This window comes from Mirounga leonina, unplaced genomic scaffold (assembly GCF_011800145.1).
Source record: "Mirounga leonina isolate KUSES-001 unplaced genomic scaffold, KU_Mleo_1.0 Mir_168, whole genome shotgun sequence".
NCBI classification, from domain to species: Eukaryota; Metazoa; Chordata; class Mammalia; order Carnivora; family Phocidae; genus Mirounga; species Mirounga leonina.
This window is the reverse complement of record NW_023270426.1, coordinates 36,457,721-36,477,151: the sequence shown is the minus strand read 5'-3', so window position 1 is coordinate 36,477,151 and position 19,431 is coordinate 36,457,721. Positions and strand designations below refer to the sequence as shown.

Here is a 19,431-nt window from a genome sequence, read left to right as displayed (position 1 = left end):
GATTAGTTCCTTTTTTGCCTGCATGGTAAAATGTAATACTATTGTACCTCTGAAACAAATAATGTAATATATGTTAAGAAAAAAAAAAAGAAGAAGAAGAAGAAGAAGGTAGCGGGAGGGGAAGAATGAGGCGGGGGAAATCGGAGGGGTGGACGAACCATGAGAGACGATGGACTCTGAAAAACAAACAGGGTTCTAGAGGGGAGGGGGGTGGGAGGATGGGTTAGCCTGGTGGTGGGTATTGAGGAGGGCAGGTTCTGCATGGAGCACTGGGTGTTGTGCACAAACAATGAATCATGGAACACTTCATCTAAAACTAATGATGTAATGTATGGGGATTAACATTAGAATAAAAAAAAAATGTAATACTATTTTGTAATGATAGAATGGTTAAACTCATATTAGCAGGTTGCTGGAATGGCAGTATTTTCACCAAGGGGCTTTTCTGTCATTCAATAAGTATGTAATGGTAATTACATTTGATTATTTGTTTTAATATTATATTTTATAAGGTTGTATTTTTCTGTAATTTATTAAGAAATTAAAATTTTTACCTTCTATTAAGTAAAAATGTTAACCTATGTGTTTTTAGGAATTCACTGTTAAAACAGGTAACCAAGGATTTCCTGTACAGCATTAAAATTTGAATCACTTATGCAGTAAATATTTATTGAGCACCTATTATAATGCCATACACTGTGAGAAGTCTATATTAGCAACAAAAACATAGTTGTGCACTTCAGAAAATTTATGACCCTTCAAAAATACTTTTGTATAATATGAGTGTTTTAACATCACCCGTCTGTGTTTTTCATCAATATACAAGTCCCTGGAATCCCCACTGTCAGTGCAGTCACAGAGAACTATTTTTCATTTTTTCAAAGTAATTTTTTTCGTTCTTTTCTTTTTTGAGGGGTGGAGTGGAGACAGGGAGAGAGAGAGGGAGAGAGAGAATCCCAAGCAGGCTCCACTCTCACAACCCTGAGATCATGACCTGAGCCACCCAGGCGCCCCTCTCAAAATAATTTTTAATCTTAGGAACTCCAATTATTGTACCATTTCTCTGTTTACTGTCCTTTCAGACTTTTGTGATGGATTGTCTATGTCTTTTGGTTCTAATTCCTCTCTTCAAACTCCAGGTCTTCATGGCTTTTTTTCACTTATCAACTACATTTTCTTGGCCTCCACATGTTTTATCCAAGTACATGTTTTTGATTAGTCCTTTAGAATCTTACAGACTGCCTCTCCAGAAATAGCAGTCTTCTCACTTTTTTCTTTTTTTATTGGGTACTTTAGGAGAGCTCACTAATTACCCTTACCTTCTATCATGATAAACATTGGGGTTCCTAAATGATCATAAGGATCCAAAATGTACTGAGAATTTACAACTACAGAATACTTCACAAAGGAGCAATCCTAAGAGGGAAAACCTAAGCAAATTCATAAACAGAATGACGACTAAAGCAAATGAAGGAGTTAAACCTAAAAGAAGTTAGGTTTTGGGGTGCCTGGCTGGCTCAGTTGGTACAGCATGCGACTCTTGATCTCGGGGTTGTAGGTTCAAGCCCCACGTTGGGTGTAGAGATTACTTAAAAATCTTTTTTTTTAAAGATTTTATTTATTTGAGAGAGTGAGCAAGAGAGAGAAGAGGCAGGGGGCGAGGCAGAAGGAGAGGGAGAAGCAGACTCCCCGCCTAGCAGGGAGTCCCACATGGGGCTTGATCCTGGGACTCTGAGGTCATGACTCGAGCCAAAGGCAGACTCTTAACCAACTGAGCCACCTAGATGCCCCTAGATTACTTAAAAATCTTAAAAAAAAAAAAAAAAAGGTTTCTATAGTTCATAACCTCACATTTCTTAATACATACTAAAAATAAATTCTTAAGCTTAATGGAACAGAGAACTACTTACTGTACAGTCAGAAAATAAAGTAATTTTTACTTCTTTTATTGTTAAAGTTACATCCAAATGAAATACTACCACAGTGTATTCATTGATTGGGGTTCTTGCCCCCTTGTGGCATCCAGGATCCTGGTTGAAAGGTTTTACCAGTGCTGGTGGGAGCCACGGTGGGTTCTTCCTTTCCAAAGTATGGAGCAGAGGCATGCCCTTTGATCTGAGTTTGAACTGGTGGAGCCAAGAGTTCTTCATTGCTCCCTTTGCTAAGGAGCTTTTCTTTTCCATAAAGATCTTGATTTTTTATTTTAATTTCTTCTCTATTTTTTTCATTCTTTAGTATTTCCTGCATATATATATGAATGGAAGAAATTAAATTTCTAGTTAGAAGAAAACCCAAACTATAGGTTTTATGAAAGTAAAATAGCTAATAAATATATATACATGATACTTGCTTTGCATTTAAATAATATACAGATATGCATAGGACAAGTTTTACAATTTTTTAAATTAATATTTTATTATTTATTTGACAGAGGGAGAGAGCACAAGTAGGGGGAGTGGCAGAGGGAGAAGTAGGTTTCCCACTGAGCAGGGAACCAGAGGCGGGGCTTGATTCCAGGCCCCGGGGATCATGACCTGAGCCAACTGAGGCACCCAGGCACCCGTCAGATAGCTTTTTTAAACTTGTCTTGTGGGGCGCCTGAGGGGCTCAGTCAGTTAAGTGTCTGCCTTCTGCCTAGGTCATGATCTCTGTGTCCTGGGATTGAACCCCGCATTGGGCTCTCCTGCTGTGGGGAAGCCTGCTTCTTCCCTCTCCCTCTGCCCCTCTTCCCTGCTTGTGCTCTTTCTCTCTTTCAAATAAATACAATCTTAAAAAAAACCCAGCTATCTGATAATATACCATTATTATTTGAATTAAACAATTCTGCCATCGTATACTGTAATAAGACATGAAGGACCACAAAATAAAAATATTTACAATTTACCCAAGAGGTAAAACAAACTACTTGACATCAAATATCACACAAGAGCATAAGTTACTCTATCAAAGATTTCCTAAGATTCACAGCTATTTTCTGGCTCAAAAGTAATCATCAGTGATTGTACTGGAGATGAAGTGAAGGGGAGATGGCCTCAGAAAGCTGCTCCTACCAGTCTAATTTTCTGTGGGAATTAAAGCATGGATGCTGCTACCACCCCCCATAGCACCAGAACCAAGTCCCATCTCTGTCCCTTTCTCTTCTGGAGTGGTGGGTGTGGCGGTAAGGAGGAGGACAGGGATGGAATCAGAGTTCAGCATGCCCTAGGCACCAGTGGCAGAGAGGCACTTTGCTGTTGGAAATGCTTCTTAAATCAGCACAAGCTATTTGTGCAATACAGTTCTGTCCCTCAAAATTGCTACTCTACCCATAAAGATCTATAGCCAAAATTTCATTGGATACAATGGAAACATCGAATTTAAGATTTAAGAAGCATCACTGTTGGGGCACCTGAGTGGCTTAGTCAGCTAAGTGTCTGCCTTCAGCTCAGGTCATCTTAGGGTCCTGGGATCAAGCCCCTCATAGGGCTCCCTGCTTGGCAAGGAGCCTGCTTCTCCCTCTCTGGCTCCCCCTGCTTGTGCGCTCTCGCTCTTTTCCCCACCCCCTCTCTGTCAAATAAATAAATATTTTTAAAAAGAAGCATCACTATTACACATACTACTAAAAAAAAGCACCAACTCCACACATCCTCATTTCAGAGATGTTAAAATTTGAAAAGATGTGCATCTTAAAAACAGATGAAATGTAGTTATTACATCTTTTATCTTTATTGATTCCTTCTTCCTTTTGTCTTAACAATTACTTTTGAATGGGGAGTATTTTTAAATGTTCTTTTCACTTACCTGTATTTTTAAATTTTTCCTTAACATATCATTTATAATATGAAAAACATTGAATGTTAATGTAACTAGTATCTGACAACACTGACAAAAACAAGTTCTTCCAAGTTATGTGTTTTAATGTCAACATTTTAAAAAATGACACTTAGAAGCAACATCTGGGTATCTAAATGTATGATGGCACCTTTCTGTTTCTAAAGTGAATTTCAAGTAGTAATAGTCCTTTAAAAAGATAAACACTGATAATTAAAATCACATTTGAAATAATGGTTTCTACTTAAAGGAAAAAAGAGGTTTTTTGGGGGGTATAGTGTCATAGAATTAGTTTTAGGCACAAAGGGCCCATCTAATGAAACTTCTCCTTCAAAGCAAACATGCTTGGGAAAGAATATTTATAAATATTCATGTAATTTCTACAACACAGACCAATTCCCCATGAATAGTTTAATAACCACAGTAACTGAGTTTAGGGGCAGCTCTCAGGAGCGAGGGGGGGTATGAGTAGTGAGGCTCTTATGCACCCTGTAGAACTGTCAGGTGAAGTGACCATGTATCATAAAGGAAATCTCTCTCAATATGATACTGGAAATAGTGGAATTTAGAAAAAATACTTCTTCATATCTCCATACTCTTCAATACCTTCTATGACCTGCTGTGTCTTCATGGAAGCTCTTGAGCAGAATGAAAGCTATGGGACAGGGTTGAACTTAAACCAGTAACCCACCACAGGTAGCAAAACGCTACTGAGAAGCTGGTCTGCAGCTTGTCTGGTTCTGGTGTAAGAGGATCAGTCACGTCACATCGCCTGAGGCTGCCCACACCTGCTTTATTTACCTCAGCTCTACTGCTGCAGTCTTACAGCTGGTGTAAGCCTGGAGCTTCTGCATCAACAATTGAGGGCAGAGAGCTGTTCCTTCTCTGGTTCTGTCTTCACATAATTTCTCTTTACTCACCATCACTCTGCCAAATCAGTTTCTTTCTTACAATAGCCATTTAGGCAAATAAAAAACCCAATGTGAATATGTTAATTATTTTAACATATGAAGATAGATTAAAAATTTCAGCGTTGAGAAACATGGAGATTATAATTTTTCCTAGAAAAGAATTTCCTTTTTGTCTTTTTTTTTTTTTTTAAACTAATTGTTACCAGACCCCTCCTAATGGCCTCCAGGAAAATTAAACAGAACGGGAAAATTAAACAGAACATAAATCATGTATGAAAGGAAATCTAGTTTTGTAAATATTTGGAATAGATAAAATGAAAGTAGTTAGGTGGAAAAAATAGGAATCTGTGGACTTAAACAAATCATTTTGTAACAAAGCCTATTTTACAGTAGGATTTACCATAAAATAAGGATTTTTCCTTACATTTCCTTTGAACACCACCACCTTGAGTCTCAGTATGTTCATCAATAAAAATAGTATGTTTGTTTCAATGTGTAGAGGTAAACCAAGAGCAAGTGGGTCTTCATATAAATGTTTATATGCTTAAAACAAATACCCTTTTATATGCTGCTTTTTTCCCTGATAATATTCTTCAACATAAAAAAAAAAGATGGTTGTATGACTTGGCATCGTACCACAATTTACTTAATGAACACCCCTACTGTTATTTCCAATATTACACATTTTCATTTAAAAAAAAAATGGCAGGGGCGGCTGGGTGGCTCAGGCGTTAAGCGTCTGCCTTCGGCTCAGGTCATGGTCCCAGGGTCCTGGGATCGAGCCCCGCATCGGGCTCCCTGCTCCGCGGGAAGCCTGCTTCTCCCTCTCCCATTCTCCCTGCTTGTTTTCCCTCTCTCGCTGTCTCTCTCTCTCAAATAAATAAATAAAATCTTAAAAAAAAATTAAAAAATGACACTGTGATGACCATCTACATAGGTCTTTGACTCAAACAGACATAATTTCTATGCCAAACCATCTCTTACTAGCTGTGACACCTACAAGGTCACTTAAGTGTTTTTCAGTCTCAGTTTCTTTATCTGAAAATGGGACTAAAGTGAATGTATATGTATAAATATTTACACCTCAAATACTCATATGTATACTGTTCACATTGTCAGGTCTCCTGAAAGTTTGTGGTTAAGACCATGGGCTCTGAAGCAGGACTACCTGCATACAAATCCCAGTCTAGGCATGTCCTAGCTCCGTGACCCTGTCAGTGTTGCTGACCCTCTCTGTGTCTCAATTTCCTCACGTAAAATGGAGATAACAATGCTGTCTTCTTTCATGGGCTGTTGTAAGGACTGAGGAAGAACTGGTTGCCGAGCAGTGATAAGACAATAGAAGAGGGTACAGGGTGAATTTTTAAATAGTGGATTTTAGATAGTGGATAAACGGGTAGATTATTTATTCCATTTCATTAAAAAATAAACATACCAAATTTATATCCATCCCTCTTTTTTACTTCAGAGTAGAAATAAAAGTGTCTTCAATACTTACGCTGTATAAGTAATTAAAATTTTAACTCACTATTTTGTGACAAACATTGAATAACTATTTGTTGTGAAAACGTAAGTAGCAGGATCCCCATATCAATGGCTATTCTTATGAAGAATAGACAAAGTTCGTGATTTTGCTGAACTGAAAAATCTTCACTGTTTTAATGTGCCACAGCCCTCAACAAAGGCAGCAATCATTACCACTTGATTGAGGATAGAGGTGTTAGTAAAACATAATGTACTGGCTTGAGAACAAGATAAACTGGTTCCACATTAGTCTTTCTGCCATAAACCACTAGAAAGCTGGATAAAAAGTACTAAACTTTTCAGATATTAAACAATTGGTAGTTCAGTACTGTGATTCCTGAGAGAAGGGAAACAAATGAGATAAGCCCTGTATTACCTCAGCTTTCTGCCTGGAGACATATTAGGGGCTGCTGCATAGGGTGGGAGAACCCAAGCAGAAGTTGTGCTAAAGAGATAGAGACGTTGGTTACAGAGGCCAAGGAAGCCAGAATTTGTGGGGCAGGGTACCACAATACACAGAAAAAAAGTTCTAGAAATCTGCATAGGGGAGCACTTAAGTGTTCTGCTGATTATCAAGCTATATGAGGGTAGAGTGAGATGCTACAGGGCCAGGAATAACTACTAAGGAGCTGTAAACTGAGTAGCTGCTGGAATATGCATGAGAATAAAAGACATTCAAGTTCTAATAAGCCAGAGATGCCTCACTGAACACACAGGGTATTCAGTATAAAGGCTTCAGAAAGATCACTCTTTCGGAGTAAGGATAAACTGGCATGACAGCAGAGGTAACTCTAGACATGCACTGTCCAATAGAGTAGCCACTAGCCACACATTTTAAATTAATTAAAATAAATTAAAACTTCAGTTCCTCCACTGCACTAGACACATTTCAAGTGTTTAGTAGCTAAATGTGACTAGAAACTCCTATTGGATGCCACTGCTAGATCCACCCTAACAAAACTTAAAAATAAGCCTCCAAAAGTTTGGGCAGATTAACATGTAATTTCACGTCCTCTGAACAAAACTCAACATTTTTAAAAGCAGGACATCAAAACTCAGACTGTAAGCAATATACTATTTCAGTGTTCATCATCCAATCAAGAAGTGAAGAAGGAAAGTGTGATCCAAACCCAGTCAACAGAAACAGAACCAAACATGATAGAAATCATGAAAATATTTCATAATTATGTGATAAATATAAGGACTTTATCACAACTTCCATAAATATGTTCAAAGACATAAAAGGAAAAGGAACATAAAGAGAAAAATAGAAACTAAGAAGAACCAAATGGAACTTACAGAGGTGAAAAATACAATATATGAAGTGAAAAACATAATGGATTTGCCTAACAGCAAATTAGACACTGCAGAAGAAAAGAAAAATGAATCTGAAAACAAGGCAATGGAAACCATCCAAACTGATGTAAGAGAGAGGAGAAAAAAGCTTAAAAACTGTTCTAGAGCCTCAGCAAGCTGTGGGACAATATCAAGCAGTCTAACATGTAAGTGGAGTCACAGGAAACAGGAAGGGGAGGAAATAATGGATAAAAATATTCCAAAAAGACAAACATAAATCTACATATCTAAGAAACTTAAAAAAAAAAAAAAACAACAACTCCAAACAGGAGAAATATAAAAACCAAACACACAAAATCAAAGTGCTAAAAGCTAATGATAAAGAGAAAATCTTAAAACCAGGTACAGAAAAAAAGATTTATTTACAGAAGAGAAAAATAAATAGTATTGAGTTCTCACCAGAAAGAACGCAAGGTATAAAACAATGGATTGGGTTTAATGTGCTGAAAGATAAGAAAAACTGCTAACTTAGTACATAAAATATATTAAAATATATAAAATCCTATATGAAGGGAAAATGTCCCTCAAAAATGAAGGCATAATAACATTTTCAGACAAAGGCTGAATTTATCACAAACCCCTGCCATAAGAAACATTAAAGAAAGTACTTCAGGCTGAAGGAAAATGATGCAAGATGAAAACTTGAATCTACATAACAGAATGAACAGTGACAGAAATGACCAGAATGGAGGACCTCACTGCACAGAAAAATGCTAGATTTGTGGACACTCTGCTACTTGCTTGATGCCCTGGAACTTTATGTCACTCACTGGACATTCCTTGAGCACATGAGGAGTTTCATCATACTGTCCATGGAAAGTACCGCTTTGGATTTTGAGGCTTATTGTGATTGTGCCCCCACTAAAAGGTCTTCTTAAGGCTTGCAAAGGTATCCGTTATCTTTGCTGAGACGTACTGCCTGAAGGCAATGGGACTGTTGTGATTATATGCAGCCCTCAAATTAACAGCACTAGGCAGGAGGAAGACAATGCCTTACTCCCTCTCTACTCCTACCCAACAAAGAGCCTCAGCCCACCAAGCGTTCCATGTCCTACGCCATTGTCCTGGCTTCCCTGGCCTGGGCTTTGAAGCAGTAATGTCAACAATGGCCCTTCTCCATCTGAGGCTGAGCCCAGTGGAGTTGACAATCAGAAAGTCACGCATGAGGTCAACCCCATTCTGAGAAAGTCACATCTAAGAGTCCCGGGAGTGAAGTATTGAAGGATATCATTTTTAACTAAGCTCAAGGAAGAAGAGAAAGAAATCATACTCAAAACAGAGAAAGCATGAGCTATAGCAAAATCTGTTATTTCAGAACTTTCCCTAAATATACTGTTAATGAATGACTATTCTGTGACAATCTTCATTTCAACAGGCAGCAGGGTATTCAGCTGGAGCAAATTACTTAGACTTGTTTATGGAGCCTTGATACTGGGAAAAGAGACAAATTCAGTTGTAAAAAGTACTATGTATTGGGGCGCCTGGGTGGCTCGGTTGGTTGAGCGACTGCCTTCGGCTCAGGTCATAATCCTGGAGTCCTGGGATCGAGTCCCGCATCGGGCTCCCCGCTCAGCGGGGAGCCTGCTTCCCCCTCTGACCCTCCCCCATCTCGTGCTCTCTCTCTCTCTGTCTCATTCTCTCTCTCAAATAAATAAATAAAATCTTAAAAAAAAAAAAGTACTATGTATTAAATATTTGAATTTATGTATTTTTCCATGTCATATTATACATTACCATTGTTTGTGAAGGATTACATTGAAGACTTCTTTTAAAAAAGGAAAAGCTTTGGATGCCTTTAAAAAGCTCACCCCTATTTTTAGCACAGTCAAGTTAGTGGTTATTTACTGTGTACAATTCATTAATTCAACGATGTGAACTCAAGCCCCAAAAGGTATAGCTCAAGTCCTTTCCAGTGCCACTTCTTGCCTAAGCTCTGCTTAAGAGCCCTTTTGGTAGGTGTAGTACCGTACTCAGTGTTGCAAATTGCTAAGTGTGGTATTGAAAACAGACTGAAAGTTTTTTTAAAATTAATAAGATACAGAAAAAAGCTTGAAAATGGAATCTACTGACATGTTGACTTACAGCTCATTCATAGACCTTAGCCATGATATAATCCCACTTCAATCACATAGTCCCTTATGCAAATTCTAGTATACATGAATTTTTTGAGATGGTGTAGAAATCAGCTCTAATACACAGTTATACCTGGGGGAGGTGTTAGGTAACAGAATTGAATAGTAGAACTATAAAAAAAAAAAAAGAGGTAAAACAAATGGCAGGATAGGACTAGACATCTCTGTGATGATGCCTTGGGAGAGATTATGGAAACTGAGGCAACGAAAACTTGAACCTTGGAACTCCACTCTAGTATCTCAGAGAAGGAAGAGAGCTGACTGTAAGTGCTCTTTGATGAAGAAAGCTGCAAGAAAGTTTAGATTACTCAGCAAGTATGGGGAAAGAAGGGCTGAGAAATATCTAAGTAAGTCAAAAAGGTTACTCAAGATTTTTCAGGTATCCATCTCTGGGGCCACACTTGGACCAGAGGTGTGGGAATGAACAATTCTGAGTCTATGCTATTAAATGGAATTGAATATTTGGGTACAGATCTAAGCATACATACAAAAACATCTTAGGAATATTATCTGTTTTTACGTATATATCTAGTAAACAAGGAAAGGTAAATACAAATTACAAATTACTCATTATTACTAATTTAAGATACATAAAATGTCACTAGTATTTTTAAATTTCCTTGTATGTGCCATATGTATAAATAAAAGCAAATAATAGTTTCATGATATAATTCAAGATCCTAATCCCCTAACCCTATTTCAACTGAGAATACTTCTATCAAGGAGTGTTTCAGGAATACTCTCTATATACATATATATCATGCCGATCATGTGATATGTATGTTAAATATAAAATTCCATAATAACAGATTTCAAAATCATTTGATAATTTTCATACAGATGGATCAGAGCTAATGGTAAGTCCTTTATTAGGGAATTACAATGTTTATTTTAAAAGTGCTATAAATCCAGCTAAGAAAAAATGCAGGCACAACACTCATATGCATATCATAACCCAATGCTCCTTTGATGTTCTGGTTCCACGCTTCTCTGGAGTTTAGTATTTATAAATGGTCTCCATTTGGTTTCTTTTTTTTTTTTTTTTTAAACCAAACTCTTTTTTTTTAAGATTTTATTTGACAGAGAGAGACACAGTGAGAGAGGGAACACAAGCAGGGAGAGTGGGAGGGGGAGAAGCAGGCTTCCCGCAGAGCAGGGAGCCTGATGCGGGCCTCGATTCCAGGACCCTGGGATCATGACCTGAGCCGAAGGCAGATGCTTAACGACTGAGCCACCCAGGCACCCCTCCATTTGGTTTCAACTACTTTTGAATTCCAAGTATACCATATATAACTATGTTCAAACTTAAGTACAAAACACATCTCAAGATAAAATCTAAATACAGTTTAAAGTAAATTAAACAGTTCTTTATTGTTAGAAAGTTTATTAAATTCAAGAGCAAGCAAAGACTTAGGAGTCAGTCTTATGCATAATGATTAAATTGGCCATGTCACTAGATTTTTTTTTTCAAGTCTTCTGTGGGATTAGAACCATGGCCATTTCATAATGATCAAATTATATTACATACAGGAAAAAAAGAAACTGAAGTCTTTAAAAGTTTTAATTTGAAGTCATAAATTAGCAATATATTTGTGGCAAAAGTGTAATATAAATATAACTTTAATAACTACTGGATCTAAGTATATGCTTTTCAAAGTGCACGTAAGATAAAGATACAATGAAAGTTTTGGTTTTGGAAAGAGATGAACTTTCTAAAATATTTAATAAGTACAGCTCCCCAATTCATATGTTTTTTCACCTCTTGCCACACATGTGCTATATATATAATATAAATACATTTGACTTTGACAGATCCATTACTTTCTTTCCATAATTTAAACTATACATATGTATTTTTTATTTTAATGAATATTAAAAATTTTAAAGTATAAGCACCCTGCCTTTTGTCAATTTAAGAAAAAACATTTTGAAGAATACGAAAGATTTAGTAAATACATTATAAGTGAAAATTTGGCAAAGTATGTTCCAGGTCCCCAAACCATACACATTTGGTTACTATACAGTGGTCTCATCCAGAAAGTTGCCTTCCAGAATATGCCACTTCCCCCCACCCCACAATCAACATAATTATAATGGGAATTTGGTGTACAACTATTTCAGAATGTTCCAAGCCAGATACTCTTTTTACGGTGTCATTTTTATAACATACCATGAAATAATTCAGGCCTAATAAATATGATAGCAATGCCCAAGCTTGAAAATATTGCCAAATTGTTGATTTAAACTACATTTTCTAGTTCTACAAGTTGAACTGCCAGGATGGAAAAAAAGTTATTAGATCACGTTTGTTCAATATATGAAAGAGAGAAAAAAAAGCAGGGAGGTATATAAGTCACCAAAAGGTACTCTGTATCAAACCCAAGGCAATGTCTGCTAGATTAGTAATCAAAAATGAACCGAATCTTGGCTGGATGGGATCAGAAACCAAAAGGGTAAATAAATGACACCGCTTAGGTTAGTATGACAGCACCAGGTTGCTAAGAAATCTATTAGAATGAGACAACAAGCAAGCAAGTTCTCCTGCAGCAGAAGCTGCTCTTGCTATGTGTTCTTGCCAATCACTAGTGTGCCTCTGCCAAATCAATGTCACATTTAATTTATTCACATTCAAATCTATTGCAAACAGACTTTGATCAATTACAATTATGAAAATGCAGACTGAGTTTTGTTGTTTTGACATGCTTTCTTGAACTTCTCTCCTGCATTTTAAAAAAACATTTCTAATTGCAAGTTGATCTCAATGATTTTTGTTATTTAAGGGGAACAATTGTTAAGATTTGTTTATATTCTTTGCTGGCTAGGAATTTCTGATGTTGAGTTTTCTGTCTTTGAACTTGAGCCAGATTAATTATTACATCTCAAAATGTTACTAAAAGGAACTAATCATAGGGCTCAAGTCATTAATAGTTTTGCGGGTGGTATTTCTTTTAATAAAATAAATGAACTTCCATCTATATGAAAAAAAGACCTTTGAACATAAAGATAAAATTACTTAACTGAAAAAGAATTACAGCAGTTAAACATTAATACAAAAAATAATGAGACTCACTTAACTTTAGTCCTATTTAATTGCACTGCCCTGGTGGAAGACAAAGAAAGCCTTGCTCCCCTGTGTGAGAAGTGGGGAAGCCCATTATCCCTGGGAGAGAAGCAATGTCAGGTCCCCATGGCTTGTCAGGCCTGGGCTCCTAGAGTGGGGAAGAAAGGGCAGAGGCTGGAGCCCTGGAGGAAAAAGGAGGCTCCATCTGTGGAGGACTGCTAACACTTATTGAGCTGTTATATGCCAGCCGCTGTACGGAGGAAACAGTTCTTCTCTCCTAGGTTGAGGGAGGGAAGGAAAGGAGCTGGGAGGAAGAATCAAACAAGTCATAGCCATGGAGGGAGGTTACCTGCCCCAGGACCTAATGCACAGGTACTGTCCTTTGATGCAAGGGACAATAAACCTGTGGCCCTGCATGATATACTCCTTCATTCATGCATTTTTCATTCTTTCTTTCATTGAATAGATATATATGAGCACCTACAATTCAAGGGCCTGGGGATACAGAGAACAAAACCTGGCTTCTGCTCTTAAGGAGCTTCCTTGGGGGCCAAGAGGAAAACAAACAAAGGAGGTTGCCTGCTGCAACAGAGACTCATCTAGGAATCAACATAGGGAAGAGCTGGGTAAACACCAATGGTCAGTTTTGTGGCTAATGCTTATGAGTTCTTTCCTACTTTCCCATTTGCTCATTCATTGGTTCATTTAGATATTGAGAGCCCACTATGTGCCAAGGACACAGAGTGAGAACACACAATCTTTAGCCCACACTTAAGGAACTCACAATCTAAGGAAGCGAGATGGGTTAAACAATTAATGAGATTACAGTATGATAAATTCTGTGATAATATTAAGCAAAGAATGTTTTGAGATTGCAGAAGAAAAGCTGGTGTTCCTATTATTATCCACAGAGGGGGGTGGAGGAGGTGAGAAATGACTTCCCAGAGGGGGTGAGGTCCGAGTCTCAACAACAGGAATGAACCAGAGAACTGAGAACAGAGGAGGCATGCTGGGAAGAGGTGAGTACGTGCTCACAGGTTCTGAGGAGTAAAGCAGCACAGCAAATTCAGAACACTAGAAGCAGTTCATATGGCATGCAGGGGTGAGAACATGCTGACTCTTAAAATGCGATGTTAGGACATTTAGCTTTTATCCTGAAAGCCATGGTAAAATATTTTGACTGTGAAGCAAGAGTAGGGTTTCCAGATAAAAGAGGAGGAGAATGCACAGTTAATTTGAATTTCAAATAAACAACAAATAATCATTTTGTATACATAGTTCTTATATATTGCACGGTATATACTTACCCTTACAATTATTCATTGTTGGTTTGAAACTTAAAATTTAAGGTGCCCTGTCTCTTTTATTTGCAAAATCTGGCAAACATAGCAGGAGACCTACGTGTTTATACCACATTAAAAAAAAAAATGACTCTAGCAACTAAAAATTAAACCAGAGGGAGGCGAGACTGGAATAGAGAAATCAGATAGGATGCTACTGCAGAACTAGAACTGAGACGTCATTAAGGCAGGAACCAAGACAGGTAGTGAGAAGGAGGGGAAAAGACAGATTGTGAGGATGTTCAAAATGAGAAAGGTCTTGCTCACCAAGGATGTGGTGGTGAACCAGACCAGGACAATCCCCCAGTCTCTGATGATGACGGATGACAGGTAATGCCATTAACCATGGGAGGAAACAGGGGAGACGAGGAATTCTGTTTTAGACATACTGAATTTGAGACGTCTGTAAAACACCCAAATATCATGCATCAAACTGTTAGCTCCTTCTTCTCAGCCAAACCTCCAAATACCAAAGTGCTTCAGGACTCACTTTGAGGTTTGCCCCTTTTTCTATACTCTCTGCCTAAGTAATCGTTTCCAATCTTAGGACTTTAAATACTGTCTACATATGCTGAAAAATCTCAAATTTATACTTTTAGGCCTGACTGCTTTTCAAGCTCCAGAATGATACACTATCCAACTATCTAACTGATGTCTTCACTTGGATGTCTAATGGACATTTTAAGTTAAATACATCCAAGACCAATGAGGCTCGGAGGATTAGCTCAGAGTCACACAATAAACCTAGACTTGAGACAGAAGCATCTGCTTCCACCATGTTCTTTCCACTACTCATTACTGCCTTGCACAGTTCTCAGCAAGCCCCACACAGAGCTCCGCAAACCGCAGGCCTCAGTATAGTGCTGCCTGACTACAATGTTGCCTTAATCTCTGGCAGCTTTGCTTTGCTTCACTTCAATTGGGACTCACCCTGTTGCCTTTCTTCTTCTTCACGTGCTAAGACACAGACAAGCTCCAAGGCGATACCACGCTGCGCACATGTATCTAGAGGGCATCCAGCTAATTGGTTGGCAGCCCTGAAAGTGAACTACCATACTCTCAAAGTAGCCTCGCTGACATACCAAACACACACCAGTGCACAGGATCTGGAGAAGACGACAGGTTACTGGGATGTCCTTGTGCTGGGAAGTAGCCCACTTTAGCCAGCAGCAGCCGAATCAGCCTCCCTTACACAGCTATGCACATTTAGTAAATTATTCCTATACTCCCCTTGCCTCCTACCTCCATCTAGCACTAAATCTTACCAATCCTTCCTCCAAAGTGTATCTTGAGCTGTGCAGTTCTCTCCATCTCCCTTGGCAAAAGCATTTACTGTCTAGATCAGTCTCCTAATAGGTCTTCTTGGTCCTCTAGGATTCAGTGTCCAGAGCAACCACTGACCTTTCATGCCACTTCCCGCTAACAACACTTTAATGGGTCCTTAGAACAAAACCCGAACTTGCCCATGGCAGAGATGGATATGGAGATACTCTGATCGGTTCCCACTTCAAGACAGGACTTGCTTCCCAGCTAGAGAGAGTGTGCTGAGCCGACAGGCTCCAGTGAGTGGCATATTATGGCTTATTAACAGACATTTGGGTTGTTTCTAGCCTTTTCATATGCCATATTTACTACTGCTATTATAAATAGTCCTGTGAATTATGATAAATTACTTATTTCATCAGATAATTTGGAGTAGATTTCTAGAAGTTAGATTGCTAAGACAGAGGGTAAATGCATAAATATTTTGCCATCTGTAAGGGAAGGGTTTTTGACTGCCCTTTCTACCTCCCTTATCTCCTCTTTCCCTCCACCACATTCATTGCCTAGAACGATGCCTAGGATGTAATAGATGCTCAATATCTATCTGTGGAATGAATAAATTTGGCTCTGTATATGCACTTTATTGACTAATGAGTAAACTAACTCTGCAATTTGTAATTGTCTTATAAAGTCAAATCTAAACTTAAATAGCTAGTAATCAAGGATAAATCATATTCCATCATTAATAAATAAAATAAATTTTGATTTGAACTGGCTTAAAGTTCTCTCCATAATGTTGAAAAAGCCTTAATAACTTCAAAAGTGAGAGAAGACAGGTACACGTTTATTTATACTCTTGGAAGCTCGTGTTGGTTTTTTAAAACCAGTGTGAGGGCATCAGCTCTCGGTGCGACTGTTGTTGCACTGGAATGCAGTGTGGCCCCTGAGGTGCCCTGAGCCAGCACCGTCGGGTCCCAAGGACCTGGGCATGACAGTGGAGGTGGGTGCACAAGGCGAGGATGAGGCTTCGAGGAGGAAGAATATGCTGCCATTAACTCCATGTTGGGCCAGACCAACTCCTGGCTGGACCACCTGGAGAAGAACGACCACCTCCATGCCCGCCTCCAGGAGCTGCTTGAGGCCAACCAGCAGATACCCCTTGAGTTCCAGTTTGAGGAGGCCCTTAGGGATGCCAGTCCCTAGGCTCTTGGAGCCCCCAACTAGCTCCAACCCTGCCTCCCTGGGCGAGGCTCTGACCTGAGCACTCACCACCTGGCTTAGATATCTTTTCAAGGGCTGGACTATGGATCCCCCTGGTGCATCTGCCTGCCTGGGCCACCCTTTTGGTACTCTCTCCTTGGCGTGCCCAGGCCAGTCCCCACCACTCTGCATCCCCTCCTGTAGTCAGATGTGGGGCCTGCAAACCACCCACCCTGCCTACCTGCCCGATTCCAGGGCACTCGCCACTCTGCCCAGGCCTTGAGCAGCCACATTAAACAGGCCAAAAATGAATGAATGAATGAATAAAACCAATGTGGCAAAGATGACTCAGTTTGTCCTTTTTTTTTTTTTTTTAGATGTATTTATTTATTTGAGAGACAGAGAGAGACAGAGAGCGCAAGCATGGTGGGGAGAAGGGCAAAGGGAGAGGGAGAGAAAGTCCTAAGTAGACTCGGCACTGAGCGCAGAGCCTGGCAGGGGGCTCAATCTCACGACTCTGAGATCATGACCTGAGCAGAAACCAAGAGTCGGATGCTTAACCAACTGTACCATCCAAGCACTCCTCAGTTTGTCCTTTTGAAAATTAAGAAAAAATTATTTTTTCTTTGTGTACCTTTCACTTGTCAACCAGTAAGTATTTGACTTAAAATATATCACTACCCAAATACAAAACTCCTAACTTTGGAAGGCATCAAGGTAAGAAAGTTTAATAATTGATCAGTTATTTTGGACCTAAAACATTTTTTTACCCCCAAAGAAATAGTGTTACAGTGATATTTATATTCCCAGCCTAGGATACAATTTAACCACAGTGTAACATACATGCAATAAAAATACACAGTAGAGTCATGATACATCATCTATAGCATCTATGACTGACTAAAACTTGAAAACAGGCTGTGGGGCATTTCAGAGGGGCTGCTGGTGCTGCCTCCCTAAAGAGACAGAGATACTATGGGAAGGTAGATGGGTGACCTTCAGTCACTTCAAATGGAACCCAGGACTCCACTCCTCCCAACTCCAAAGACAGTCCAAGCACTTCCCTTCCCATTAAGAGATGGGAGAAGGTAGAAGAAATAGGAACACAGGCTTGGGAAATGATGGCTAGTGGTAAGGGGCAGAAGAAGGTGAGCATGTGGCCAACTAGAATTGCAGCAGTCACATAAAGCACCACCATGGGGCACCTGGGTGGCTCAGTCAGTTAAGCGTCTGCCTTTGGTTCAGGTCATGATCCTGGAGTCCCAGGATCAAGCCCCATATCTGGCTCCCTGCTCAGTGGGGAGTCTGCTTCTCCCTCACCCACTGCCACTCCCCCTCCTCCTTCTCTGTCTCTCTCTCACTCTCTCAAATAAATGAATAATTAATTAAAATAAAAAAGTACCACCACTACACCAGCAGTAACAGTAACAATCACTTTATATAATTGGAGTAACACCAACAGACAGGACTGCCTACAGCAATTATACTGAGAGGAGAGTGGAATTCCCAGAAGAGTAGTAGCTGATGAAACTAACCAAATGACATTGAGGGAAGGAAGGACAATAAAAGGGAGGAATAGTAACATCTTTTCTCCTAAGAGGAAATGAAAAGGCTAGAATATTGATTAGGGTTGTAGAGTGAGTTCTAAAGGTCAGGCAATCAGGTGAGCAAGCAAATGTAAGCTCAAGTGGGCATCTGTGGTTGCCTAGGAGCCAGGCTTCCTTTAGGTTTGGTGCCAGGAGAAAGAGAGGCTCAGGGATATCCCAGCAGTGATGGGGACAGGAAGATGAAGAAACAAGGTGGGTGAGAATCCTCATGGGAACTGGTGGACAGCAGCAAAAAGATCACTAAGAAATAAGAATAAAGACAAAAGGAAATCAAGAGCAGAGAAGAAACTGGCCTTCTTAGGGCTCTCAGAAAGTGACACAGGCTTGAGTCATCTCTTTCACTTTTTCACATAGTAAGTCATGCAATACTATTGAGAACCTACTCTGAGCCAAGCACTGTAGTAGATAAGGCAGGGAACAAAACTTCGTCCCTGCTCTCATGAGGCCTGAAAAAGGCAAGGGAAGCAAGGGCAAAAATGAACTATTGGGACTTCATCAAGATAAAAAGCTTTTGCAAAGCAAAGGAAACAGTCAACAAAACCAAAAGACAACCGACAGAATGGGAGAAGATATTTGCAAATGACATATCAGATAAAGGGCTAGTATCCAAAATCTATAAAGAACTCATCAAACTCAACACCCAAAGAACAAAGAATCCAATCAAGAAATGGGCAGAAGACATGAACAGACATTTTTCCAAAGAAGACATCCAAATGGCCAACAGACACATGAAAAAGTGCTCAATATCGCTCGGCATCAGGGAAATCCAAATCAAAACCTCAATGAGATACCACCTCACACCAGTCAGAATGGCTAAAATTAACAAGTCAGGAAACGACAGATGTTGGCGGGGATGTGGAGAAAGGGGAACCCTCCTACACTGTTGGTGGGAAGGCAAGCTGGTGCAGCCACTCTGGAAAACTGTATGGAGGTTCCTCAAAAAGTTGAAAATAGAGCTACCATATGATCCAGCAATTGCACTACTGGGTATTTACCCCAAAGATACAAAAGTAGGGATCCGAAGGGGTACGTGCACCCCGATGTTTATAGCAGCAATGTCCACAATAGCCAAACTGTGGAAAGAGCCAAGATGTCCATCGACAGATGAATGGATAAAGAAGAGGTGGTATATATATACAAATGGAATATTATGCAGCCATCAAAAGGAATGAGATCTTGCCATTTGCAACGACGTGGATGGAACTGGAAGGTATTATGTTGAGTCAA

At 39.3% G+C, this 19,431-nt stretch overlaps 1 protein-coding gene and 1 pseudogene across 1 annotated transcript in view; one reads left to right on the top strand and one right to left on the bottom strand.

Moving 5' to 3' along the window:
• Positions 1-1,925: 1,925 nt before the first annotated feature.
• NDUFAF2 (NADH:ubiquinone oxidoreductase complex assembly factor 2) overlaps positions 1,926-19,431 on the bottom strand; it is a 148,252-nt gene continuing 130,746 nt past the window's right edge. The window contains exon 4 of the mRNA XM_035014492.1: positions 1,926-2,241. Within this exon, the coding sequence (XP_034870383.1) occupies positions 1,990-2,241 (252 nt within the window). The 3' untranslated portion in view covers positions 1,926-1,989. The remainder of the gene's footprint in view (positions 2,242-19,431) is intronic.
• On the top strand, positions 14,373-16,600 carry LOC118017077 (annotated as a pseudogene).